Genomic DNA, 27,980 nt, shown 5'->3' on the forward strand with positions numbered 1-27,980 from the left:
CATTAATGCTAAAGGCATGAGATAATCACATCAAAGGCTTATTATGGAAACCTTTATGTAGATTCAAAATGATTTTTAATTATTTATGCTTTTGTTCATAAAACAGTTATCTGTCAACTAGAAGTATAAAAAGGCCAGCTTATAAAAGTGTGTTCATTACATATGATAGCTGGCGTGGATATCACTTGAGGTTTGGGGTCATTTTTCTATATCTGATAGCAGATGTAGGCTGAAAATATGAATTGAAATAAATCTTAAAGTTGGACCAGAAGGGGGAGAAGGGAAGGGGGGAGGCTATTTTTTTAAGTGAGAAAATTAATTAATGATGCTGTTACCATCATTGGCAGATTTGGCATTTTTAGATAGTTTTAGAATAGATTGTCGGTATATAAAAAGGTTTTCATTAGTATGGATAAATCTGATACTGGACACCTTAAAAAAACAAGTAGTTCTAATGACTACTTCTTTAAGTTTCAGTCTAGAAAACAACACTGTCAGATCAGTGTGATTCTGAGTCCAGCTATATTTTGAGAAAAATTCTTACCTTGATGTTCAAAAACCTTTGTGAGTTCACTGTCACCATAATCTCCTATTTTTGATGAGTCAGTGGCAAGTCCAGAATATTCTTTTCTCCAGACCCTCCCCTTTTTGCCCCTAAAATTTCGTCTATTCCAAGAGGTATGAACTTATTGTGCTTTTAAAGGCAGTTGGAGCTTAAGTATTGGTCATTATGATCATATTCTGTTAAGTGTTTGAGTTTAAATAAACAGATTCCCCCCATTTCAGAGTACAGTGGTGATAAAAGTCACAGGATCCTGTCCTGCCACTGTATGACCTGAAGAAAGTATTCAACCCCTTTAAGCCCTAGTTTACTCACCAGTAAAATTAGGGTAATAACAATATTTATGTTACTGAATTACTGTGAGGACTAAATGAGGTAAAGAAACTGAATCAATCAAAACATAAAGTGCTTATACAACACAATTATCTCATTTTAAATGTCTTATTTCAAATTATATAAATAAAAATGCAAAGTACAATTCATTTGCACTTATTAGGCATGCACTGGAAAACCAAAACAACCCTTGCTCAAAGTCTTTCCCCAATTTTTTTTTTTTTTTTTTTGCTGTACGCGGGCCTCTCACTGTTGTGTGGCCTCTCCCGTTGTGGAGCACAGGCTCCGGACGCGCAGGCTCAGCGGCCATGGCTCACGGGCCCAGCCGCTCCGCGCGGCATGTGGGATCTTCCCGGACCGGGGCACGAACCCGTGTCCCCTGTACCGGCAGGCTGACTCTCAACCACTGCGCCACCAGGGAAGCCCTTTCCCCAATTTTAATTTGATTCTAAACTCTGAAGTTGGGGCCACGGGGTAGAAAGAGTCCACGATTCCAGTTCAGGCACCGTCACTTTTTAGCTCTTGGTCTTTAGCTGGCACCTACCAACTCACCATCCCCGTGTAAGACTTTTTAACCTTGCCTATATGTTCAGCTTAGAATCTCTTGTACCAAACTGTCTCTTTAAAGAGAGGTTTAAGAATCTATAGCAGAGTTAATTTTATCATCTTGTACACATTTTATTTATGCAAAGGCTTAGAAGTTAAGGGAAAAAAGCACAAGCGTAAAAAATAACAAATAGTATGGGTAATTCCACTTGCCATGCCAACATACAAAATTATGTTCCCATAGGTGTATAAAATGGGAGTACTACTTCTGTGCCTAAGGTCCCATGCGCCACTCACAGTAAAAGCATCTCACCAGGCTGACTAGGATTCAAATTTTTTTTTTTTTTTTTTTTTTTGGTACGCGGGCCTCTTACTGCTGTGGCCTCTCCCGTTGCGGAGCACAGGCTCCGGACGCGCAAGCCCAGCGGCCATGGCTCACGGGCCCAGCCGCTCCGTGGTATGTGGGATCTCCCGGACCGGGAGCACGAACTCGTGTCCCCTGCATCGGCAGGCGGACTCTCAACCACTGCGCCACCAGGGAAGCCCGGGATTCTACTATTTAAAGATACTTTTCTTTCCATACTATACGAGTTCAAGATTAATTTTGTCTAAATGCAACTTTCACCTTATGAACTGATCTTAGAATCTGGCATCTACTTCAAGTTTAAAAATAATGATTGCCACATGTTTTTATCTTCTCTCCCAGTCCTTCAAATCTTCCTGAAATGATAGGTCAGGAATTTTTTTAAAAAGTATTAACACAGAAGGACCAAAAGCATGGTAGGGAAAACTACAGAAAACAATATATTGCAACAAATTTTCAGAAGATGCGAAGTAGGTGGAGGAACAGTAATAAATTTACCAGAGTGGAAGAATTGACCACCTGAAAATTGGCAGAAGGGATTATCCCGGACAAGAAGTGAGTGCATCTGCCCTGTGCAAGTGGAAGCACCATCTACTTCGGAAGGGCGTGAGGTCCAGGTCTGGAAATGGAGGAATGACTGAAAGCATCTGAAATGCATGGATGGCCGGGGCCCCTCTCCTATCCAAGCAAGGCAGCAGCTCCCCTAGTTCCCAGCAACCTCCTATCCCTTCCTCTCCTGCCCAACAACTATTCCCTGGAGAAGATGGGTGGAGAAGCTCCAAGCTTAAGGACACCATGGAGAACTGGAGTGAGATGGTGGACATCAAGGATGGGCGTTAAATGAAAGTGTACGTGCTGAACTGTGGGAAACTCAGCACCCTTGATTTGTTTTGTACTTTCCTGTACTTCTTTCATAACAATAAAAATTAATTTACCAAAAGAATTTGATCTCAATGCAAGATGCATAGTGCCTAGATAGTATAGCACTCAGATGAAAAATTGTACAAGTATCCTTACTAGTGATGAAAACCACCCTTTATTGAATGGTTACACTGCGTCAGGTACAGTGCTAAGCACTTTACCTATATTTTTGCATTTGATTCTTCAACACATGTTTTATCATTCCTATTTTCGTAGATAAGGAAACTAGAGAGGTAACGTGACTTGCCAAACGTCCTATGGTTAGTCAGTGATAGAGCCAAGTTTCAAGCAGCTTGATAGCAATACGGGATATTCTTAAATACTACACTTTGCTCTCCTGTACCTGATCTTGAGTGCCAGTTATAACAATTGGGATTTTTGCCATGTTTAATACCCAAATTTTGATGTTTTTTCTCCCCCTAATCTGTGAACTCTAGTCCTATAACACCCCTGTACATAAATTTTGTCTTAATAACCTTGTAAAATTGTGTAATCCCTCTAGGACTAGAGTCTAGCCTTTTAACTCCGCCATACAGCTAGACTCTATCGGAGACTCCATAAATCACATAAAGAGGGAGGAAACAGGAAATGGCTTTTAGGATGGGCTTCTGTGTTGGCAAGAATTGGACTCAGCTACTTTGAGCTGCCAAGTGAGAGCAAAATATTTCAGTTTCAACACAAAATACAACACCCAGAGGATCAAGGAATGAAATGAGAGTTGAAGCCTGTCAGAAATAGGCTTGAGTACTCGTTTTGAATCTTTTTACCCTAGAGGAATTCTTGAAATAATTTTCAAGTCTCAAGGTATTCCTACATAAATATTCTTATACCTACAAATCCCAGAATGTTAATGTGATCACTAAGTCACAGATATAATAATCCAGTAACAACTGTCAATCATTGTCATAGAAAAAGAGAATGATATTTTTCTGTGAATATTGGGGATAAAATATTAATGTATTTCTCTCTCCCCACAAAAGACACCAGCTCTAACATAAGTTGGTAGTGTAGGTAGAGAAAATTTAGTTTTCCTTTTTTATTTCCTACTTGATTTTTTAACCATATCTGGTGTGTTAGTGCAATTCCTCCAAGACACCAAGACAGGATTAAACATGCAAGGATTTTATGAGGGAAATGCATTTGAGAGAAAGAGACTGGGAAGACTGGTGGAGCCATTGGACCATGAAGCACGCATGACTCTGGATGAAGGAGAGGGGAAAGAAGGTTAGGTGGAAATAGTCTCCATTGCTGTGGAGTCTGAGAAAAGGTCTGCAATGCTGTCAGGGAGTCTTCGAATCAAAGGTGGCCATCAAAAGGCTCTGATGAGGGCTTCCCTGGTGGCGCAGTGGTTGAGAGTCCACCTGCCGATGCAGGGGACACGGGTTCGTGCCCCGGTCCGGGAAGATCCCACATGCCACGGAGCGGCTGGGCCCGTGAGCCATGGCCGCTGAGCCTGCGCGTCCGGAGCCTGTGCTCCACAACGGGAGAGGCCACAGCAGTGAGAGGCCCGCGTGCTGCAAAAAAAAAAAAAAAAAGGGTCTGATGACATCAAGGTATAGGCCTGCCTCCATGTTCCTAGTGCACTCAGTCACCGGCTGGAAGCATCAGGGCCCGTGTGGCCTTTGCACCAACACAGCCATGGTGTTCAGAGCACAGCAGCTGGGGCCTGGGTCAATTAAGTTTCCTATAGCTTGGTGATCTGCAAAGCACATTCTCATGGCCATCACACCTAAGAAGCCCAAAATCTTTATCATAAATGTCTACAAGTAGCTAATGAGGTAAGCTATGTGGTTTTCCCCCCTCCATTTAAAACTAATATGACTTCTTACCCAAACTTTCTTGAAAAAGAAGTTAGCTTTAGCTTACCTTTCTTGAAATTAGTACCTTACTTCCCTTTTCATAAATTACTTTCTTAAAAAACATATAAAGCAAAGATAATAAATTTCTGTTAAATAGCTGGTTTATGCCCCAAAAATATGATTTACTTTTTCTAAAGGTAGGCTTGGTTAATTTCAATAAAAGTTATAAATTGATTTAGCTAATGTTATTTACAACATGAAAATTATTGACAATATAATCGGTATAGCTACTAAACCGTAAGTCAACAGAATGTGAATAAAAGTATATCCTGAGACAGTTTTTTGTACAGAACTTTGAAAAAATCAGTTCCTTCCTGAATAACATTATCAGGCCTCTAGGCCTACCAGTTATGAAATTATTATACATATACGTAGGCTTTTGAAAATTTCTTTTATATACATACTTATGCATAAGATTGTTATTTTTGAATAACGGAGCCTGTGCTCCACAACAGGAGAGGCCACGACAGTGAAAGGCCCGCGTACTACAAAAAAAAAAAAAAAAAAGGGAAAGTATGGAAAAAGGTATACTATGCTAATACTGATCGAAAGAAAGCTGGAGTGGTTATATTAAAATCAGAGAAAACAAATTTAAGAGCAGAGAATAATACCAGGGATAAAAAGTCATTTCCTATGGATATTGGGGTCAATTCATCAAGATGACATAACAATCCTAAATATTTATGTACCTAATAACAGAACTTTAATACACATGGTGCAAAAAACTGACAGAACTGAACAGATAAGTCAACAAATCTAGAATTATTGGGGGAGATTTCAGTATGTCTATTTCAATTATTGATAGAACAAGTAGTCAGAAAGTCAGTAAAGGTATAGAAAATGTGAATAAATCTATCAAACAACTTAGTTGACATTTATAAAACACTCCACCTAACAGCAGAATATACATTATTTTCAAGTACACACAGAACATTTACCAAGATAGACCATATTCTAGGCCAGAAAACAAGTCTCAATAATGTTAAGATGAGTCAATGCATACAAAGTAAGTTTTTTTGAACAAAATAGAATTAAATTAGAAGTCAATAACAGAAAGATCTCTGCAAAAGCACCAAATATTTGGAAACTAAGTAATACACTCCTAGATAACTCATGGATCATGGATAAAAATCAAAAGTGAAATCAGGAAGTATTTTGAATGGAATGAAAATTGAAAAACATCAAAGTTTCTAGGATGCCACTGAAGCAGTACCTAGTGCCATCTAGCAGTGCTAAATGCTTATATGAGAAAAAGAAGCTTTCAAATCAATAATCTCAGCTTCCACACTAAGAAAATAGAAAAAGAAGAGCAAATTAAGTCCCAGCTAAGTAGAAGAAAGGAAATAATAAAGACCAAGGGGGTAATCAATGAAGTAGAAAATAGAAAAACAATAGAAAAAAATCGGTGAGACTAAAAGCTAGTTCTTTGAGAAGATCAATAAAATTGATAAGCCTCTAACCAGACTGATAAGGACAAAAAGAAAGAAAGAAAGCACAAATTGGTGATATCAGGAATGGGAGGAGGGACATTGTTAGAGATTTTACAGATATTAAAAGGAAAATGAGAGAATATTATTAACAACTTTATACCAGTGAATTTAACACATTAGATAAAACTTGCAAGACACAAATTACAAGGCTCAGTCAAAAAGAAATAGATAAGTTGAATGGCCATATATCTACTTTTTAAATTAAATTTCTAGTTAAAAACCTTCCCGCAAAGAAAATCCCAGGCCCAAATGGCTTCTCCAGTGAATTTTACTGAATGTTTAGGGAAGAAATAATACCTAGTCTACACAAATTCTTCCAGAAAATTTAAAAGTAGGAACTATTTTCCAATTCATTCTGTGAGGCCAGCATTGACCTGATATAAAAACCAGACACAGACATTAGAAGAAAACAATACTACAGACCAACGTTCCTCATGAACATAGGTACAAAACTTCTAAACAAAATCTTAGCAAATCAAATACAGCAGTGTATAAAAAGGATACTACATCATGACCAAATGGGGCTTATCTCAGAAATGTAAGGTTGTTTTAATATTTGCAATCTTTCAGTGTAAATCACCATATAAATAAACTAGAAAACAAAAACCATATAATAATTTCAATAGATTCAGTAAAACCATTTGACAAAATCTAACATTCATTCCTGATTTTTTAAAAAAAAGTTCTCAGCAATCTAGGAGAGAGAGAAAATTCCTCAACCTGATAAAGGGCACTTATAAAATCCTACAGTTAATATCATACCTTAATGTTAAGAGACAGTTTGCTTTCCCCTTTAGCTCAGAAGTAACACAAACGTCCACTCTCACCATTTCCATTCAACATTGTACTGGAGGTTTTAGCCAGTGCAGTCAGGTAAGGAAAATAAATAAAAGGCATTCAGATTGGAAACGAAGAAGTAAAACTGTCTCTATTCACAAATGATGTGATTGTCTATGTGGACAGTCCAAAGGAACTGATGAAAAAGCTAGTAGTACTAAAAAATGAGTTTAGAAAGGTTTGTATGACACAAGATCAATATACAAAATCAATAGCATAACATATAAAACATTTAAGAATAAATTGACAAAAGATGTGAAAGATCTGCACACTGAAAAATAAACACTGCAGAGTGAGATTAAAGGGGACCTAAATTAATGGAGAGATATACTGTGCTCATGAGTCAGAAGACTCAGTATTGCTAAGATGTCAGTTCTTCACAAATTGGTCTATAGATCCAATGCAATCCAAATCAAAATCTCAGCAGCCCTTTTTTTTAGAAGTTGGCAGACTGATTCTAAAATACATATATGAAAATGCAAAGGACCTATAATAGCCAAATCAATTATGAAAAATAAGAACAAATTTGGGGAACTAGGACTATCTGATTTCAAGATTTATTACAAAGATACAGTGTTGGTGTCAAGATACACAAATAGATCAGTGGAATGGAACAATCAAGTTCTAAATTCTTTACATGCCTCCAATTGAATGGTCAGTCTATATCCAGTCCCCCTGGATTCAGGTGGGCATATGACCTCCTCAACCTATAAAATGAAGAGGAATAACATTGCATAACTTCTGAAGGTTGGTTGGAAAAGGTCACGAAAGATCCCCCTCATTCTCTTGGGATGCTTGCTCTGGGATCTAGAGGAAGCCAATCACCATGTAAGAAGTTAGACTACTTGAGACTGTCATGTCCTAAAGGTCACATGCAGACTATCCAGTTGACAGACCACCTGAGCACCTAGCCAGTGGCCAACGTCAACTGTCAGCCAAGGGAGTGAGCTATTTTAGACTCCAGCCCAAATAAGCCAGATTATAACTACAACTCCAACTGATATCTAACTGCAAATGGATGAGATAACCCATTTGAGAACTGCCCGGCTGAGCCTATCCTGAATCTTGACCCACAAAAGTGCTAAGCAAAATAAAATAATCATTTTAACCCACAAAACTTTAGGGTAACTTATTGTAATAATCATTTTAACCCACAAAACTTTAGGGTAACTTATTGTGAGGCAACAGTAACAGAAACAGGGAGCTTTCAGTGAAATAGCCATATGCCCACCAATTACATTATATATAGTAAAGTTCTCCTTGGGATAAACCTGCTCATTTAAACAATGCTTCCTTACAGATTTTTAGGATTACACTCTCAAATATAAATGGCTAGCCAAATAATAAAACAATAAAATGAGGAAAACCAGAAAAAAAGAACCCAGAAAAATCAGAGACAATGTGCAGAATAAGAGGTAAGTTAATTCATAAAAAATACCCTCAGAGAGATGGGAAGATACACTGCACATTAAAAAAACAAAAAAAAAGTTCTATAAAAAAATAACAGGCTGTATTAGTTTCCTATTGCTGCTATAACAAATTATCACACACTTAGTGGTGTGAAACAACACAAATGTATTATCTCATAGTTCTGGAGGTCGGAAGTCCGAAATCAGTCTAACTGGGCTGAAGTCAAGGTGTCAGCAGGGCTGAATCTTCCTGGAGGCTGTATGTGGAGAATCCATTTCCTTGCCTTTTTCACCTTCTAAAGGCCACTGCATTCTCTGGCTCATGACCCCTTCCTTGCATCACTCCTACCTCTTGCTTTTTTCATTGTATTTCCTACTACTGACTCTGATCCTCCTACCTTGTAGATAGATAGATAGGTAGGTAGATAGATGGATATATGGATATAGATATATATGGAGATACATATGTGTGTATATATATATGGATATATATGAATGATGTTACAGAAAAAACCCGACCGAACTTTTTGGCCAACCCAATATGAGGCCCACTCAGATAACCCAGGACAATTTTCCTATCCGAAGAGCCTAAACTTAGAATCTGAAAGTCCCTTTTACCATGTAAGGTAACATATTCACAAGTTCCAGGAATTAGGATGTGGATATCTTTGAATGTGGAGACAGTATTGGAAACCACCTAAAAAGTGTTGAAAATAATTGTTGGATCTGGGGATAGGGACTAAAGGATAGGAAAGGGAGGGGATTGCTCTTATAAATCTTGTAGTACTCTTTGATTTTAAAATGATGCCCATTTTTACTTTGCATAAATATATGTTAATTTAATTAATTTTCATGAAAATTTTAAAAAATTATACATATATATACCAAAATGTTAACTATGGTTTTCTTTACATATTTTTCTTAATTTTGCCTTCATTAATATCCAAGTTTTTATAATAAGCACACAATCATTTTATAATGGGAAAAATTAACCAGTTTTAAAATATATAATTTTTAACTTTTCAAAGTGAATTCAGTTTATGATGTAAATGAATAGCCACATGTTCATATCTGTCATATAAAAGGTACTTTAAAAGCTGAGGTAGGTACTACTCCTGGTATATGTTTTTTATGTTTATTGAGAGAAAATTTAAAAAAAATAATAATAATTTAGTCTTTCTAGCCAAGGATATGACTGATAGTATCAGGTGTTAGCAATAACTATTGATACAAGATACAAACAATTTAGAAGTTAGAGTTTTACAAGATTTGTGACGAAGAGACACTTTATTTCAACTTAAAAGTAATTTGTTGGGGCTTCCCTGGTGGCGCAGTGGTTGAGAGTCCGCTTGCCGATGCAGGGGACGCGGGTTCGTGCCCCGGTCCGGGAAGATCCCACATGCCGCGGAGCGGCTGGGCGCGTGAGCCATGGCCGCTGAGCCTGCGCGTCCAGAGCCTGTGCTCCGCAACGGGAGAGGCCACAACAGTGAGAGGCCCGCGTACCGCAAAAAAAAAAAAAGTAATTTATTTTCCTACAAAGTAAACAAAGCAAATGAAAAACCCTTCCATGAGTCCTTTTATCTCTTATGGAAAGTGTATATTTAAACAGTAACATGGATAAAAAAGGCCACTGGAGGATGAAGAAATGATTTTACTTATTTTGATTAACTTGCCACAAACACTTACTTTGTTGTTGTAGTAGTACCAGTCGCGAGCTCAAAAATTTAGGGAATTTTTTTAAGAAATCTGTTTTGGATCAGAGTTTGCCAACTGTTATTCAGTAATGCCTTTGATACATTTTATTCTGGGTCACAAAATGAAACTGCAAAGCTAGGACAGATTAATGAATCTGATAGGACAGATTAGTGAATCTGTCAGAAAGGATTGAATGTGTGCAGAGCACTTACAGCACCTCTCTTGACTCAAAATGGATAAAATATTTTCTCAAGGAACCTGGTCTCAGAAGCATTTATCAACCCCATTTTCACACAGAAGCTTTCATAATATTAACAACCAACTTGTTTTAGGAGGAAAAATATTATGTGGAAAGCTTTTCATCCTGAGTTTTAGCAAAGCAAAAGTAGAGTATATTGTATTAGATTTCTTTCTTAACATCAATATTTAATAAATGTTCACTTTATATAGAATGAGCCTAGTTACAGAATAAAAATGAGTAGTTACATAATAAAAATGAAAGAACTATAGGTGCTCACAATGTAAATGTAAAGAATATGCCATACATCAGGTAACCCTTTATTAGAAGTTACAGATTTAACATAATAACTTTGGGTGAGTTTTAGTTATTATTATGTTGAAGATACAAACACTGAAATTGATCAACTCCAAGTATGTTCAGAATTTGCCAATAAGTTGCCTTTATAAAGGAGATCATTAGCCTTGCTTGTTAAATAGGCCTTTTCTTATCATGTACATTATTTAATATTTAGTTATGAAAAGAAGAAATATGATAACATTAATTATAACTATTTTTGGAATCAGATTGCTCTTTGGGCCTTGAATAGGAACAAATTGAAATATAATATAAGATCTATCAAATCAGAGAATAGTAATATTTTCACATTAAATATTGAATTCAAGTTAAATTTTTTTACTCCAGTTAGAACTAAATATTTTTGTTAAAGACTTCTTGGAATATTTACAGGATAATATTTGCACACAGTCGTGGCTTCAGATGGATTGACATCAATGTCACTCTGTCACCTGGAGAGGATATTACTGAAAAGTAAAGTTATTGCTAAACAGGAAAACAAAATAATTATCTTTAGTCTTTTAAAGAAATAGTGGTGAAATGGACTTCTACTATTACATTTATAAGAGAGGATGAAATTCAGAGTGATTCCAGGACTCCCACAGGGTCAGGTAGCTAGTTGAGGGTTAAAGCAGGTCCACAACATACGTCTCCCGTTTCCAGGCCAGAGCTGTTTCTCTGAACATTCTTTGTGAGCGTCAGTACGGGAAGATCAGGTGCTATTGGTGTTCTGAGCATTTGAATTTTTATTCTGCAGGACTCTCCCACTCTCTGCAAGACATCTAGCATTCCTATGCCAAACCTATTAAATCTTAGTAGCACCTGCACATTCCCTCCAGCTTTATAGGTATAATTGACAAATGACATTGTGTTAAGTTTATAGCATCTGTACATTCTTAAATGCCTCTAGGAAGACAGTACTGCCTTAGTGAAGAAATATATATATATATTTCAGAGTTTCGTGTATTAGGAGGAAGTGATAAAGAAGAAGAGTCCCAGATGTCTCATGAAATTCTTTTACTTTTATTCCTTAATTTCCTAAGTATGCAGTGGCTCTTCCTAAAGCCTAGTGGAAGAGCTTCCTTCTGGTCTTTATACTCCCATTTCCAGGGTGTCCAGAAATGAACAATGAACCCCACTGGGAAGCTGTAACTAGAAATGAAACCTTTTTACTTCCCTTTGTTTTTATGCTACTTGTTTATTTTTTATACCCATTGTGGATTTGTTGAGGAACACACACAAATATGACATTATGTATCACCTATTAAATGTAAGTACACTTAATGGTTCTGGTAGACATCTTAAGTGGAAGAGTTAGAAAATTCAATTGTATGTTAGATATCCAGTCTTATCCTTTAAGTTTTAATAGTCCTCAGTGAATAAGCTAAGTCAAATAAGAAAATATTCCTTTATAGTTAAATAAGGGTATCATAAAGTAATAATCCCAGTTTGACTACACGAAATATGAGAAATTACTGTATTATGTGTGTGTTTATTTAACCAAACACATATTATTTACTATGTGCCAGGCATTGTTCTAAGAATTTTACACATATTTATTCAGGTAATCCTCATAGCAATCCTAAGGTAGATCTTATTTTATCCTCATTTTATAGATGAGGAAACAGAGGTGGAGAGTAAAATCACACAGCCAGCATACCGCAGAATGAGAATTCCCACCCAGGCAGGCAGGACCCATAGTCATTTTCTTCACCACCTCACTATTCTGCCTCTCTACAACACAAGGATTACATGGGAACAGAACACTGTGAAAACCAAGTTTAGGATTCCAGCCAAGCAGAAGAAAACCCAAAGTAACCACTTGCAAATCAGATGTTGTTTTGCTGCATTTGAAACAACAAGTCTTCTAGATATCATTTTCTAGGAATTTCATTAAAATCTGGTTTTCCCAGGCCCTGGTTTTGTAACCTCGAATATCCAAGGGAAAAAAATAGATGAGTGAAAAGAACTATATATTTGCTTTCTCGTTTGTATTAATATAAAATGGTCTCACATATGTGAATTCTAATTTTTAACAGTTAAGCTTGAACAAGAGATAATAGCAGAGTTATAATTCTTTTTTCCTTAAACAAACCTGTTCCACATTCTAGGAAAACCCTGTTTAGATGCTCCATATCCTTTTCCCGTCAACTACTGGTTTGAGTGGTCTCCACCAGGGATAGAGAATGGTGATGGAAAAAGCCCTGAGCACAATTCTGGTCCCAAACAGAGAAACTTTTCTTTCACATTGAGATTTTATGTGTCTAAATAAAAACTAGTTCTTCCTCCTGGGAGCCAGAATATTATCCCTGCTACACTGGAAATTATAACAATTTTATATTCGTTTACATATATATGGTTCCTCTTTAACTATAATCCATCAAGACAAAATTATCTTTATTGTGGATATGTGATTGGGATTCCACTGTGAGTGATATAATAAAGCATTCGTCTTATATTCCCAACTCCTAAAAGAGTCCCTGGAATAGAGGAGGTACTCAGTAATTGCTGAATAAATTAGTTATAGGAGAATGGCAAAGGGAAGGGAGAAATGTGTCTTTATCAAAATACACAATATGCTTGCATACTTTTCTTATGTTTATCATTTAAACTGGCTTATATAAAAATAAAATTCTTGTTGGTGACATTAGATTTCAAATGTCTATTTTCTACTTTCTGGGACAGGAGTGAGCATGAAAAGATCATATAAATCTGTGATAACTGGTGAATAGCGAAAGCTTTTTTGTTCTCCACCAGTTCATATTAAGTAACACTTCACTTTACATTAAAGAAATGCTCTTTTCTTCTGAAATTTCAGGGTCAGTATAAACTGTTAAAGTGAGAAACCAGTTCCTGGTGCTTATTGATTTTCACTGACTGACAATGTACTAGCCATTGTAGGTTGAAGCCAAATATACATTAATAATGACCCTTGCCTTAGAAAGCAAGGGTCTTGCTATGCAAGAGTAACATAGAAACTGAACATGGAGGGGGAAAGGTGTGAGAGTGGAAGATCTCGAAATGAGAGAAAATACCAAATTTTACTTCTTCAGTATTTTTTCTAGAGCCAACTTTGGCCACTACTTACCCCAACGATCTGGTTTCCTTGTTGCCAAGCATCCATTCCTCCTCCTAAAATATCAGGTGATCGTTGCTTCAGTTTTATTTGAAAACCACTCTTAGCAATACTGTTTAGAAGGGACAGTCCCTGCCGTAGGCTTGAGAGCTCCGGGCCCTGATTGGATTAAGCCAGGCAGTGGGATTCATCCACAGTTCAGGCCTAGACGCACACGTCAGCTCTCAGAGACAATAAGAGATGAGAAGACATTTGCTGGGGGTGGGTTTGGTGCTAGAACATGGGTCTTGGAGCTCACCAGTACCTTTCTGTGATGAGAGAAGCCAGCCTGGGGGCGAAGCTGACTTACAGGGATGCTGATAACAAAGATGGACCCTATGAGCATGGGTAGAGTCCTTAATCAAGCTATACCTAAAGCCATGCTTCCCTCTGGACTTTCGAATCAGTACCTAATAGCCTATCACATTCCTCCTATAAAACGAGTATGACACTTGCTTTATAAAGAGTCATAATGAATACAACATCCCCAGTCAGGCTACTTTTCAAACAGAAGCAGGAAACGGAGAAAATGTGATGGTCATTCTCAAGTACTTTGTAAAATAAAGTGGGAGAATGATTACCCAAATTGAGAAATATTGCTTTTAATTACATAATTATGCCGTTATGTTTTTATTTGCAAAATGCTTTGACTTGCTGTTTTATAAAGAACTGAAATGGACATATCTGATTTGTCTAAAACTTATATTGTGCTCTTCCAATATTACCTGACTTTAAACTATATTCAAAGTATAACAGTTGGACAGAAAAAATGTTTACTCCTTTGCCCTACAAAATCAAGAAGATGAATTCTTTTCTGTTGAACTATGAACCGCAACAGTGGGCTGCTTCTGCTTCCCCTTGCCCTGGCTCTCTGAGAGGCCTAGACTATGTTTTTCTAAAACAAGGAAAAGTAATTCATGATGACAACTGAAAGTCCTACTTTACACTTTTTATTTTTAAGAGGTAGTGATGTTTCAAGCTTTGTAGAGTAGAGCCTGTCACTTTTGGTTAGGTTCAAATCCAGTTCCATAGGTTGAAAATGAAATAAGAGAGGATTAGTTGAGCGTTAAAATTTTTTTAAGTGAAATTTATGATTTAGAGTGGAAAATAATTATCTTAATGTTAATTTTCAAGGCAGTTGATTTAGAATGTGTTTCACACGTTCCCCCATTTCTCTCCCACAACTTTATTTTTCTCCGTTGCCATGAAGTCCAGCACAGGGGCAAGAGGCTCACTCGATACAGCCATGTGGGCTTCCCCTCCCTCCTTATCCCCTTTGTTTAATCCTATAGGCATGGTTGGTAAAATCAATGGCCATTGATGATGAACTCAATCTCCACCCCCTTCCTTTAGCCCGAGGTTGCGAGGTGGGTCTGAAAGTTCCAAGCTTCGAATCAAAGCAACCAGCCCCACTCCTGAAGCTACCTGGGGGCCCCCAAAGAGTCAGCTCTTTAGAATATCACCCTTATCACTTAGGAAATTTTTTTTTAATTTTTAAAGAGAAAAAATTGAGAAGACACACAAAAGTGGAGAAGCAAAAGCATACATTTGAAGTAAGACTAAAAGAGGGGGACTGGAATGCAGAGAGAGATGAGCAGGTCCCCATCTTTTGAGGGAGAAGCTTAGAGAAGGAGGAGGTACCCTCTATTCTTTTTTCCCCTTTCCTTCATCTTCCCATTCTCCCTCCCTTTCCTCTATCTCCCATTTTCTTTTAGTTAAAAAGAAGGAAGTAGACTTGGCATCTGGGAGTAATGAGATACACTGATGGAGGAAAGGATTCCCTCTGTCCTCATCAACATCACCGTTTTATCACCACTGAAAGGTACTAGAATTAGTTTCCACTTACCAGTCTTATTTATTTCATCTCTCATTATCTTCTATTTAACATTTTTAAATTGTGAAATATCACGTGCATACAGAAAATCACGGAACGTGTATTGCACGGTTTATTTACTGCCATTAACTCTTCAACTGACTGGTACTGGACCCCGCCCTTCATCCCTCAGTGACCCTGCTCCGATAAGGGTCACAGTGACTCACCTGCAATTATTATATTGACAAGTATATTTTATTTTTCAAAGTTCTGTTTAGTTCCTTCTCAAATCTGCTTGATCTTTAAGTCTATTTCTTGCTTATATTTTAAACCTTCTCTTTGTAGAAGCTAAACTTTGCTATGTTTGCATTCTATAGTAATTGCAATAAGTAGAGTCTGAGTGGGTCTGAGGCTGCTTTCAGTTGTTTCTGCTGGCTCTTACGGGGAGTTGTGAGCTCTTTTTCTTTGGAACTTTATCCATGGAATTTTTTGAGGACTATGTTGAAGTTGTATTCCTTCAGAGAGGATTTGTGTCTATTCCTACCAGTCTTCTGCAAGCACAACCATCTTAAATTGTTGGCTGAATGGTCTGGGGATAGACAGTAAATTCGTATTGCAAACCTATAAGGAGTCAGGCTCGTGTTTACAAATTCTGAGGAGAGATATTTCTATTCCTCCCACCCAACGCCAGGGTCAAAATGGGACAGTTTTCTTGCTGCCCCTCCTGTGCCACAAGTTTATTCTGATTCCTTTTCACTGAAGATGTAAGTCTTTTGTGATCCCAACTTTATGGGAGATTTTCTCCTATCTCTCTTTTATTAAATAATTCTTTCCTGTAATTATTTGAGTAAACAATGGTGTCCACTCCTTTACTGTAAAATGCTTGAGAATAAAACTTTTATCTTAATCAAGAATATAGTGTTCCATATGGCACTGATTCGTTCTGTCAACCAATATTTTATTTATTTATTTATTTATTTATTTACTTATTTTGCGGTACGTGGGCCTCTCACTGCTGTGGCCTCTCCCGTTGCGGAGCACAGGCTCCGGACACGCAGGCTCAGCGGCCATGGCTCACGGGCCCAGCCACTCCGCGGCATGTGGGATCTTCCCGGACCGGGGCACGAACCCATGTCCCCTGCATCGGCAGGTGGACTCCCAACCACTGCGCCACCAGGGAAGCCCAACCAATATTTATTGAACATGTTTGTCCCAGGACTATTTTGTATTCTGGATATACAAAAATCGTCAAGGCATTTAAAGTCCCTGCTGTCCTGGGGCTCAAATTTGTAAGTGTACATCGTAGGTGTTCAAAAAAGTATTAGTGAAATAAATGAATTATCCAGTGATGAGTAACAAGAGAAAAGAAAAAAAGAGAATTGTCAGCCACAAAAGAGGGTAAGGTTACATTTACAGAAGTGTTGGCCAAAAGGACCAAGAGAGTTAAAATTAGCTGTCTAAGGAGGCATTCTAGAACCAAATCTAGGTTGAGTGTCAGATAGGGCCCAAGATGAGAATAAACTGGCTTAACTGGAATAGAAAAGTCTAGAAACAGAAAGCTAAACAATATCCCAACAAACTTGTAGTGTTCTTGAATATCTTGCTTTTTATCACAGCTCTGCTATGTGTACATATGTCATTTACGAGCACTGGCAAATACGATGATGACAATGGCTCTGAGGGGTACCTCCTCCTTCTCCAAGCTTCTCCCTCAAAAGATGGGGACCTGCTCATCTCTCTCTGCATTCCAGTCCCCCTCTTTTAGTCTTACTTCAAACATGTATGCTTTTGCTTCTCCACTTTTGTGTGTCTTCTCAATTTTTTCTCTTTAAAAATTAAAAAAAAATTTCCTGAGTGATAAGGGTGGTATTCTGAAGAGATGACTCTTTGGGGGCCCCCAGATAGCTTCAGGAGTGGGGCTGGTTGCTTTGATTCGAAGCTTGGAACTTTCAGACCCACCTCGCAACCTCGGGCTAAAGGAAGGGGGTGGAGATTGAGTTCATCATCAATGGCCATTGATTTTACCAACCATGCCTATAGGATTAAACCTCCATTAAAGCCCCTAACAACGGGATTCAGGAAGCTTGCAAGTTGGCAAAAACATCCATGTGCCAGGAGGGTGGCCCACCCAACTCTAAAGGGACAGAGGCTCCTGTGCTCAGGACCTTTCTGGACCTCACCCTACATGTCACTACATCTGACCATTTGTATCCTTTATAATAAACTATAATAGTAACTGGGGGGTTGTGGGAACCCCCAGCTTTGCAGTCAAGACAGAGAGAAGTGAGGGTAACCTGGGGACCTGATACGTGCCACTGACATGTGAAGTGAGGGCAGTCTTATGGAACTGAGCCCTTAAACCTGTGCGGTCTAACCCTGACAGTGTCAGAACTGTAGGACACCTCGTTGGTGTCAGCGTTGGAGAAGCTGTGTTGGAAAAGACACCGTGTATTTTGGTGTCAGGAGGGGAAAAAACCCTTCAGGCCCCTACCAAACTTGACACCAACACTTGTCATTGCACTTTTAATAAACTTCATGTTGAAATCATATTAGTCTGTGACTAGAAGATGACCTGCATTCCTCACATTCATTCCCCCCATCGCACTGCAGACTCAACCAGTTGCTTCAAGGGCAAGAAGCCTTCCGGATCCTCATCAAAATTTACCTCTCTCTCTCTCATACTTTTATTTCTTTATAATGTATCTTTTTTTTTTTTTGCGGTACGCGGGCCTCTCACTGCTGTGGCCTCTCCCGTTGCGGAGCACAGGCTCCGGACGCGCAGGCTCAGCGGCCATGGCTCACGGGCCCAGCCGCTCCACGGCATGTGGGATCTTCCCGGACCGGGGCACGAACCCGTGTCCCCTGCATCAGCAGGCTGACTCTCAACCACTGCGCCACCAGGGAAGCCCTATAATGTATCTTTAATCGTGGCACTTTCACCATCTACTTTGTGTTAGAGGAGGCAAGGGATGCACAAAGAACAACAAATTGTGGTAGAGGTACAGGGTATAGGGACATTGTACAAAATACCTGACCGGTACTCCTCAAAACTGTCAAGGTCATCAAAACAAGTACATTCTGAGAAACTGTTACAGCCAAGAGGAGCCTAAGGAGATATGAAAACTAAATGTAATGTGATGAGATCCGGGAACAAAAAAAAGATATTAGGTTAAAACTAAGGAAATATGAATAAATTATAGAAAAACAAACAAAAACCTATTATGGTAAGTTACATGGATAGAACATATAAACAAAGAAAACATGCTATTCTTGAACAATCTAGAAACTTAACAGATTAATTCACATACAAATCATTAGAAGTGTGGCCAATAAAAAGCCACTATTTGTCTACACTTCAATTGCTCTACAATTTATTTTATATATTTAAATGAAATAAAGCAGCATGTCTTTAAAAGACATGCAGTAGTAGTTAAAAGGATTACCCTACCTTTACTCCTAAATTAGTAAAATATAAGTGTGTGTGCAAGAGCAATTAATAGTATTATGAAATAACACTTCTTAGATTATCTTGTAAATATCTGATTTTTGTATATTCATATGTAACATATAATTATAAATGTATATATACTAAATGGAAATTTTTATGTATGCCATTACTTCTAGTTCTATTTTCAAAAGAAAGGCAAGATTTACAAAAAAATTTATATTTCACAGAACCTAAAAGATATAATTATTTTACATACCATGAAGAAAGACAAAAATGCTGTCAACTATAATTGTAAGATGCTGCTGATTGCAAGAAGTATCCCAATTTCACAGGTATTAAAATGTGTATCTTTAGAATCAATCAAATACAGTAGTTTTTCTCACGGTAGAAACATTTTTAATTATACATTGTGCTAATTTAATTGGTGAGTATAATTTACAGTACTAAATATTTGTACAGTGCAGGAGAAAACCCTTCATTCTCTAGTTTTTTTTAGAAAAGCAACTTAGGTATTTTATGTACTATAGGCTAAGTATCTTATTAATACAATTAGGAGACAAAGACTCCCCCAAATACTAAAGTAAATCAGCAAATGGCCCCCAAAAGCTGATTAACAGAAAATGGAAATACTATTCCCTATATATTGTCCAACTATAACAGTAATTTTAAAAAAATACAACCATACTTTGGGAGTCAGCTTTGTGTTGTGATTATTACATTGAAACAGCTTAAAATATGTTCGTTTGGATTAGATCACGTTGATTATCAAGACTCCTATTGAATTCATCTTTTAAGTTACATTTTTAAAGCCAAAAAGGGGAAAAAAAAAATCTGGGTTCTCTGTCATCTTAAATTAACACACCAAGACTATGTGTATAACCTCAGACATTCCTCATTAAGAAAAAAGAGTATCTTTATAACTTTATTCTGTTATATGACTTTAAAAAAAAATTAAAATGCTTCAGTGGATGAGGAAAACTGTTTTCCTTAAGTTTACTTTGCCTTTTTTTAGGTTCAAAGGTAATTATGTTTTCTTGGTAAATAAGCTTCCAGATGATCAACATGTTCTGAAATATAGTAAAGAATTGGGTAACATTTTTGTTGGTTTTGGAAGAAATTAGATGTGATTTGGTCGTAAGTTCAGCTATTAAGGTTCCTCTTGAGAACAAAAGCACTTTTGGTAGCTACTGCATAGGTTCATGGGGCTGAGGTTTACAGTCAATTTTTCTCTTCTAATTTAAGAAAAAAAAGTTAAATGTTCCCAAACCTCACTGATTCCTTTAATATCTGTAGAGTAACTCTGATCTATCATGTCCCCCAGTGACTTAATTAGTTACAGTGGTGTTAGCTAATAACCTCATTACAGAGTCACTATGAACATACAAAAACCCAAAGGTCTTATGTTTGAAGTTCTAGGGATAGTCATAAATTACACCTAAAGTTCTATAAAGGAACTACACTAAATATTTTCACATCCATCTTTAGGTTGACCAAAAAATGTGGAAGACAGTATGTATGGCCTTACACATGTCATCATACATTTATAGCACCTTTTGTTTCTCGCTTTCCAAATTATACTAAACAAGTATGTTCTTGACATGGGTCTGCAAGCCAGGTGGGCTTGGTTCTTGGGGCAAAACCTAGACCAGGAGGAAGAGTGAAGAGCCAGGAACAAGGATAAGCACCCCCCACCCCCAGGGATTTCCATGTAGAAAGGATGTCGGCCACCCCAATAACCTGTGGAGACATGGCTGGATCTACCCTCTAGCCCTGGGCCTGATCTTCTGATCAGAAGAAAATTTCAAAGATGCCCTCGTGATGACTGCATCTGTCTGTTGCATGGAGCTTCACTGAAGGATTTCCTGAGCCTGATGGATTTACAATGATACTCAGGTGCCTGGGGAATAACCCTGGTGGAAACATTCTCTGGAATTACACACACCCAGCTAAAAGTGGTCTTAAGGAAGGTTTTGGCTGAGAGCCTCATGGATTCCTGCGGTCTGGATGCCCGTGGCGGGGGGGGGGAAACGGAGGACCGCAGCTTCCTGCAAGGGCTGCAACCTCTGTCCTTGTCTCAGACAGGAGTGTTTGGTTGGTCTCTGCCAGCTCCCTTTGGGAACTCCTTCTCAAACGGGTATCATACTTCACAGGATTGGTGTTGAGGATCACAAAATAGACTTTGCTTTGGGGAATGCCCAGCGTCAGGCCTGGCACATAGCAGACATCCAGCACGTGAACTGGGCGCACCCCCTGTCCTCCAGGAGAGAATTCACCACGGGACTTCCCACCTGTGTCGAACAGGCAGGCCTGTGTTGGACTCCAGGATGAAGTGGGCTCCGGACCGTAGTCCGGCCCTGGGAGGCGCAGCCTGGAGGGAGCCCCTACCCTTGGCCACTAGGCCACCACTGTCCGGAGCTGAGAGAAGCAGCTTCTACTCCCTTCTTGGACCCTAGCGACTATATGACCTTAGGCAGATCAACTCCCTTCTCCGGGTCATTGGTAGGGAAACCGCCTAATTTCTCTTCTAAGCTGGGACACATGAGAGTAAAAAGGGCTCTGTAACACTTACTCTGAACAACCAACGTAAATCAGGATGCTGCTGGGCAAGCCAGGCCCAGTGACCCCTAGACTCATCTGTTAGATGGGGGACCACACTGATGGCGCTGCGTCCTGGCTGGGCGCCTGTCTGCTCCTCCAGTTTCCCCTGTGCTTGCACCGGCAGTTTGCATTTCTGCCTTTAGCATAAGAGCTCATCACCTCACAAGGATGCCTTCAGCTGCCTGGAGGAACCCATTTCTCTTTGAGCCCCGTTATCCCAGACTACAGCTAAAGCAGGCCCCACCTGTGCTTGTCTGTTTGCTGATGGGCCCCTGCGATGACTGACAGCACACACTGTAGTCTTAAGGGCCTGAGGGACTCAGCACTGCCCTCTTACCTGTGGCAGAGACCCCAGCCAGCATTCCCAGTGATGAGGCAGTGCCCTAGACCTCAACAAGGGTGCCCAGGCCTGCCGGAGGTCTGCACAGAGTCACCATGAGAGAAGGACTGTGATTCATTCTCCAGCCTAAGCCTGGAGGCCAGGGATTCTCAGTGAACAGCCATAGGGTTGCTTAATAGCTGGTGTTTATGAACACTTGGAGTGTGCCCGTTTAACCTGCCACCCTTTTACACATGAGGAAACTTGAGGTTCAGAGAGGTCCGGAAAGCTGTCAAGATTATCTAGGGAGAAAGCAGAGAAGCTGGTGTTTGTACTCCAATCCATTACCCTTCCACAACCCCACTCCTTCTTCTGAGCCAGAGTTTCACAAAATGTGCCAATGAGATATACAAGGTAATTTGGAGTTACAGATTGTCAAGTTATAAAAAAAAAAAAGTTTTATATTTACTTTAACTTGGACTAGAAAGAGACCGCAGTCAGCACACAAGACCTGTGATTTTGCTCAGGATGGAGATAAAGTATATGTTTAAATAAGACCAGGTGAACTTTGTGAAAATACTAGTAAGTAGACAGCCCTCCTGAAGGAGGGCTGTATTTGTAGTGCAGGTCCTGGCTTTGATTTGTAATACGTTGGGGGGCTTTGGCCACATCACTGGAGGCAGAGTGTCTCTGAGATCATGACCTAGCTGTCTCCTGCTTCACGTCAGCTGTGCCACCGAGTCCACCACGAGCTTCCTTAAATCTACAAAATGCATGATGAAGGGACCACAGAGCTGTCTGAAGCTAGATTGAAAACAAAGAGAGTCCCAGAACAAGAGCACCATTATAATCCTCTAATTCTACTTGAACTGACTGTGCCTACTATCTGGGCCCTGCCGACTCTGTTATATTTACTGAGCACTACAAGGTTCTCCAGTCAACCCCTATATTACTCTCGGAAATTAAATTATGAAATAGTAAATATTCCCACTACACACGTTTTTTTAAAGTATACTCTCAGTTGCCAAACACTTCCCATTTGGTCTGAGTTCTGTGTGTCTTTCAAATCCTCTAAAAAAATAGACACTTTTATAAATGGAAAATTTCCATTTATAAATTTATTTAAAAATAAATTTGTGATACTTTCTTTAAGGTGCACTAAGTCAAATGAGAGCACATTATTTTCTGTGCTTCTCAAACTAGGGTACATACAAGGAGCACGGGGTTAACCAAGATAACACCAATGCATCTTCCTAGAGGATATAATTAATATAACAATACCTGGAAAACGAAAAAGATTTTTGTATTATAGTTAATTATGGAATTAGAATGCACAGTTTATATCGGCCTTTATGATAAAACAGGATTAAACCATTTCAATGTCATGACTGAAAGAAGTTTGAGAAGTTTTTGTTAGCAGAAAGCTCCGTGAAAAATGCAAAGCAGTATTCAAATATGTCATTACCATTTCCAGGCTTCAGAATCCCTTTGCCTCCAAGAAGCCAAATAGTTTCAGGACTTATCGGCACAAAGTTTCATTTCCTCAGGCCTTTCTAGTAAGTGAAATTGTGTAAACTGCGAGAGGTGTGTTAATAATAAGGTATGAATCCTCCCAAAGAAAATATTCTTAGAGGTTTTCTGAAAAGGCCTTTCTCGAACTCAAAGCCTCTGCTTTGTCAAAAGGCAGAATTCTGAGCTTAACAGTCCTCGTGAAGGACTGTCAGAGCTTCTAAAATCTCAGGTCAATCACAACAAAGCTCCCAGTATATGGCTGGACCTAATTACTGTAACCAGTCTCCTGTGATATTTCTTTTACTCTAATTTTCTACTGATCCCGTGTTACTTTAGTTTGGTCCTCCTAACTGCTACCTTGTCTGCTTTAAAGGTATTTTATTACTTCAGTAAACGAGGCCAATATCAGTAACAGATTCTATGAACAAAGCCAACATCTATGTATTTTATTTGCAGGCCTGGAGCAAAGAAACTACAATTCCATTCCCATTTCCTTTTATAATTCAAACTAAGATGTCTTAAACGTGCCGGCATGCCTCACTGTGCCTAGCAGTAGACGGTCGGGAAATGATTTCTGAATTGGATTAACCTTCCAGTTTTCTTTGAAGTAAATTATTGTTATGTTTCAGCTGAATCTAGTCACTTGCATCTCTTTTATCTCACCTCCCTCTAAAGGGTTTTCCCAGTGCAGCAACATCAGGGTTGATTCACACACTGGATCTGTTGAGCACACTTCTGAAACATCATTTCTGCAACTCGGTAACAGGAGCTAACACTTAGAGGACTTTTTCTGAGCCAGGTCCTGTTCTAAGCCTGTATTACTTAAAATCCATATATTAACTCATGTACTCCTCAAAATACTCTCAGAGGCAGGTATTATTCCTATTTTACAGATGGGTCAAGTAACTTGCCCGTGGTCACACAGCAGCCTATGCTGTCCTATAGTGCCTTTCTCATGTTCAATTTAATGTCAGTTCACAAATGCAGTGTATGCTTATATTCTCGGTATTCGTTCTCAAGAAAAATATGCTATTATGAAAGCAAATGACGTACTTTAAAGCTTTGAAGTGTTACATCAAATAGCTTATTAAAGAGAAAAAACTACTTACATATCTCTACTAATAAAGGATCAAAATGACAGATAACGCAGTTTAATCCTTATTCTCTTCTAATAGCAATGATTTGGAAAATGAAATCTGTTTTTCTGGAACAGTGATGGCATTCTTTCCACAACTCTGAAGGAACTCTCCCTACTGCCAGATGAAATAAAAGTGAAGTGCAAGTCCTTTGCCTGGGGACGTTTTAACCTTATTTCTTCTTACTTCATTATACAGAGACAGCCAATCTGAATTTCCGATTGTCCAAATACTATTGGTATAGAAATGCCATATTTCAGGCTTCGGAGTATTTTCCTTCAGTTCTCTGCTTTCGCAGTGAAATACATGTACTTCAAGTATAATCTTTGCTGAGTTCTAAAATTTTCGGCCGGTGGAAAAAAACCGCGGTAGAAAGGGAAACTTACCCTCCACGTGTTTCAGTTTGGAAACTGAAGTTCAGAGAAAGCCATAAAAATTCAATTTAAGAAAGATTTATTGATTGCCTAGAGTGTGCATGGTACTCTATTAGACAATGAAATTCAGGCACAAAACAGACACAGGATCCCTGGCCTCAGGTACCTTATGATGTAAATTAGTATAATACAGATTAGAAACAGACAAGATACACGTCAATGCTCACTTCCTAGGATCGACATTCAAGCACAGTCACTGAAGTAATCCAAAACAGCATCTAATCCTAAATTCATTAATAAAATGTATTTGGCCTTGAAATCCACAGCACTTCAAACACGATAATTAAGTTCCACTGCAGATAAAGTCACAAAGATGCAAACGCACTGAAACCCTTACGAGGATTATTAATGACTCTTGTTATTCTGGGTCTTCTGTTTTCTTCTTATTACTGTTCGGAGCCTCCGCAACACCAGTTTATCAGACAGAAGCATGTCATCCTGTTGTTCTAGATAATCCAGTAAATTTTCGGTCCATTCGAGTGCAGCTTTGTGGCTAATATGCTTCTCCGGGTTCAGTTCTGTTTTTCGAGTCTTACTGGAGGGCTTGTGCTCGGCAGGCCTGGCCCGGTCCTCGGCACCTTCACTGTCAGTTAGCACTGGACAGTTTGAGTCATTACTTCGAGAGTCAAACCACTGATCGATATTCTCAAGGTCAACATGTTCACAGTCTTCTGTATTCTGTAAAACTGTTGCTAAGTTAGCTGCTAAAATGGCTCCTTCATCAATGTTCATGCCTGAATTCTCTTCATTGCCAGGGAAAAGTTTTTTCCATGCTTTGGTTATGGTACTTGATTTTACCATGTTCCAAGCTCTTGACACTTCATAAATTGCATCTAACACTGTCAAGTTCTTCCAGAACATTTTGGGGTCAATTCCTTCATCCACGTACTTCTGGAGAAGTCCTGCTCGGTAGTATCTTTTTACTGTGGCTAGAACTCCTTGGCTCATAGGTTGAATGAGACTTGTGACATTTGGTGGTAGATATTTCACAATTATTCTGCCATCATCTGAACTCAACAGTTCTTCATTTGGATGGGCTGGGGGAAAATCCAAAAGGAGCACTGCTTTTTCTAGAAGCCCCTTGGATTTCAAATGCTTCTGTACCTGGGGCACAAAGCACTTTTCAAACCACTGTCTGAAAACAGAATGTTCTATCCATGCACTCTTTTGACTGAAATAAGTGACAGGGAGGTTCGAAAGGTCAGCTCCTTTGAACGCACGAGGCTTTTTTGCTTTCCCCACAACACAAAGATTAAGTTTGTGTAAACCTGTGGCATTTGCACAACACATGATAATGATTCTCTCTCTGCTTGACCTAGAACCAGAAGTGCTCCGCTCAGTTTCAAGAGCTAATGTCCTTGACGGTAGACATTTCCAGAACAATCCGGTTTGATCGGCACCGTAAATCTGTTCTGGTTGTAGATTCTCTCTCTCAACGAATTCCTGAAAGTTACCACAAAACTCACTGGCAGCAGTTTCATCTCCTTTCAGTTTTGTTCCTTTACCAGCAGCCTTTGGAATACCGTGGCGCTGCTTAAATCGAGTCAGCCAGCCAGATGATGCATTAAAGTCACCTTCCATCCCCAGGGCGTCAAAAAAGAACTTGGCTTGTTTTGCACAAATCGTTCCAGACACTGGAATCCCCTCCGTTTTCTGTTGGTTAAACCACTCTATCATAACTCTATCCAGTTCCTCATATGTTGATGACTTCATAGATTTACGTTTGGATACCCCACTTGTAGGATCTGAACTGTTTGCATAGTTTATTATCCTTTCTTTGTTTTTTTTAATATCGCGCACTGTGGATTCACCAATTCCATACACCACAGAAAGTTTTTTGAAAGAGATGCCTTCCTCAAGTTTCTTAATAATGTCAAGCTTGTCCTTAATTGTCAACACCACACGCTTTCGTTTCCCCAACATTGTATCTGATATTTTAGACGATTACTAGAACAAGATACGTAACAACTTAGATTTGGACACAATGAGACTAGAAAATGGGGTTTTAAGGTCCCTTTCCTGCCCCCCTAGGACCTACATGGACAGTGTGCTGGCCAATTTCCAGACAAGGCCTACATGACTCTCTTCGCTTTGCTGTTTTGAAACTTACAAACTTCAAACAACAAGGACTGGCTCCACTTAATCCTACCTTCTATCTTGCCTCCTCCTCCCTTAGTTTAAGATCTTTTCATGAACTGCGATCTCAGTGGCGATGACAACCAATATTGTACCAGCAAGGTCTCTGAAACAGTCACATTACATACTTGATTCTTGCCATCCTTATGGGCGAAGCTCTATGTTAGAGAAACTAAGACTCTGGTGGGAGTATTTGGGGCACTGTGCTAGGGAACAAAGAGTTGGAAGAAGGGCTTGCAAACCTGATAGGAAAATACAACGGGAAAACTCGCCCCCTGACTGCTGTCCTTGTCAGGCAGTGCGCTGTATGGAATGCTACCTCCCCAGGCAAGGGCTGCTACACGATGTGCAAGTGAGTGGTTATGGAAATCGTAAGCAATCAGGGTAAGGCAAGCTGAACAGAAGGGAGCGGTGCAAATCAGGTGAAAGTGGACAGGCAGGAAACTGTGTACTTTAACATGACACAAACCTCCACCTCATGTGTTTGGCAACTGAAAAGGAAAAAGGTGGACAAGAAGTGGGGTCACGTGATTAAAGAAAGCATCAAAAAACTTCATTGGCAGAAATCAGGACTCATGGTAGAGGGTATGGGGTGGGGGAAGGCTCAGTGAAGATGTTACGATAATCCTGGTGAAAGATGATCCTCCATGGGCCAACAGAAGTAGTTCCTGTCGGGGGCTGTATAGGCACTCGGAGCCTCCGAAACCTAAAGGAAGATACCAAAAACATTTTTCTTTCAATATCAGGGTCTGTGGCATTACCCACATCTATCCTGCGACTGTGTTGAGAAAATTAACGCCTCCTAGGAATGTGATGGCTAAATACGACACAGACTGCTTTCAGGCATTATCTAGAGTGTCAGGGAATGGGACCTGCATT

The 27,980-nt window shown here is 39.1% G+C and overlaps 1 protein-coding gene across 1 annotated transcript in view; it reads right to left on the minus strand.

Moving 5' to 3' along the window:
• TIGD2 (tigger transposable element derived 2) overlaps positions 1–27,980 on the minus strand; it is a 28,399-nt gene continuing 419 nt past the window's right edge. Inside the window, exon 2 of the mRNA XM_022582327.2 lies at positions 1–27,807. Within this exon, the coding sequence (XP_022438035.1) occupies positions 25,311–26,888 (1,578 nt within the window). The 5' untranslated portion in view covers positions 26,889–27,807 and the 3' untranslated portion in view covers positions 1–25,310. The remainder of the gene's footprint in view (positions 27,808–27,980) is intronic.

The sequence above is a fragment of the Delphinapterus leucas genome, chromosome 5 (assembly GCF_059928025.1).
Source record: "Delphinapterus leucas isolate spDelLeu-1000000601 "Yukka" chromosome 5, BTC_Dleu_Yukka2, whole genome shotgun sequence".
NCBI classification, from domain to species: Eukaryota; Metazoa; Chordata; class Mammalia; order Artiodactyla; family Monodontidae; genus Delphinapterus; species Delphinapterus leucas.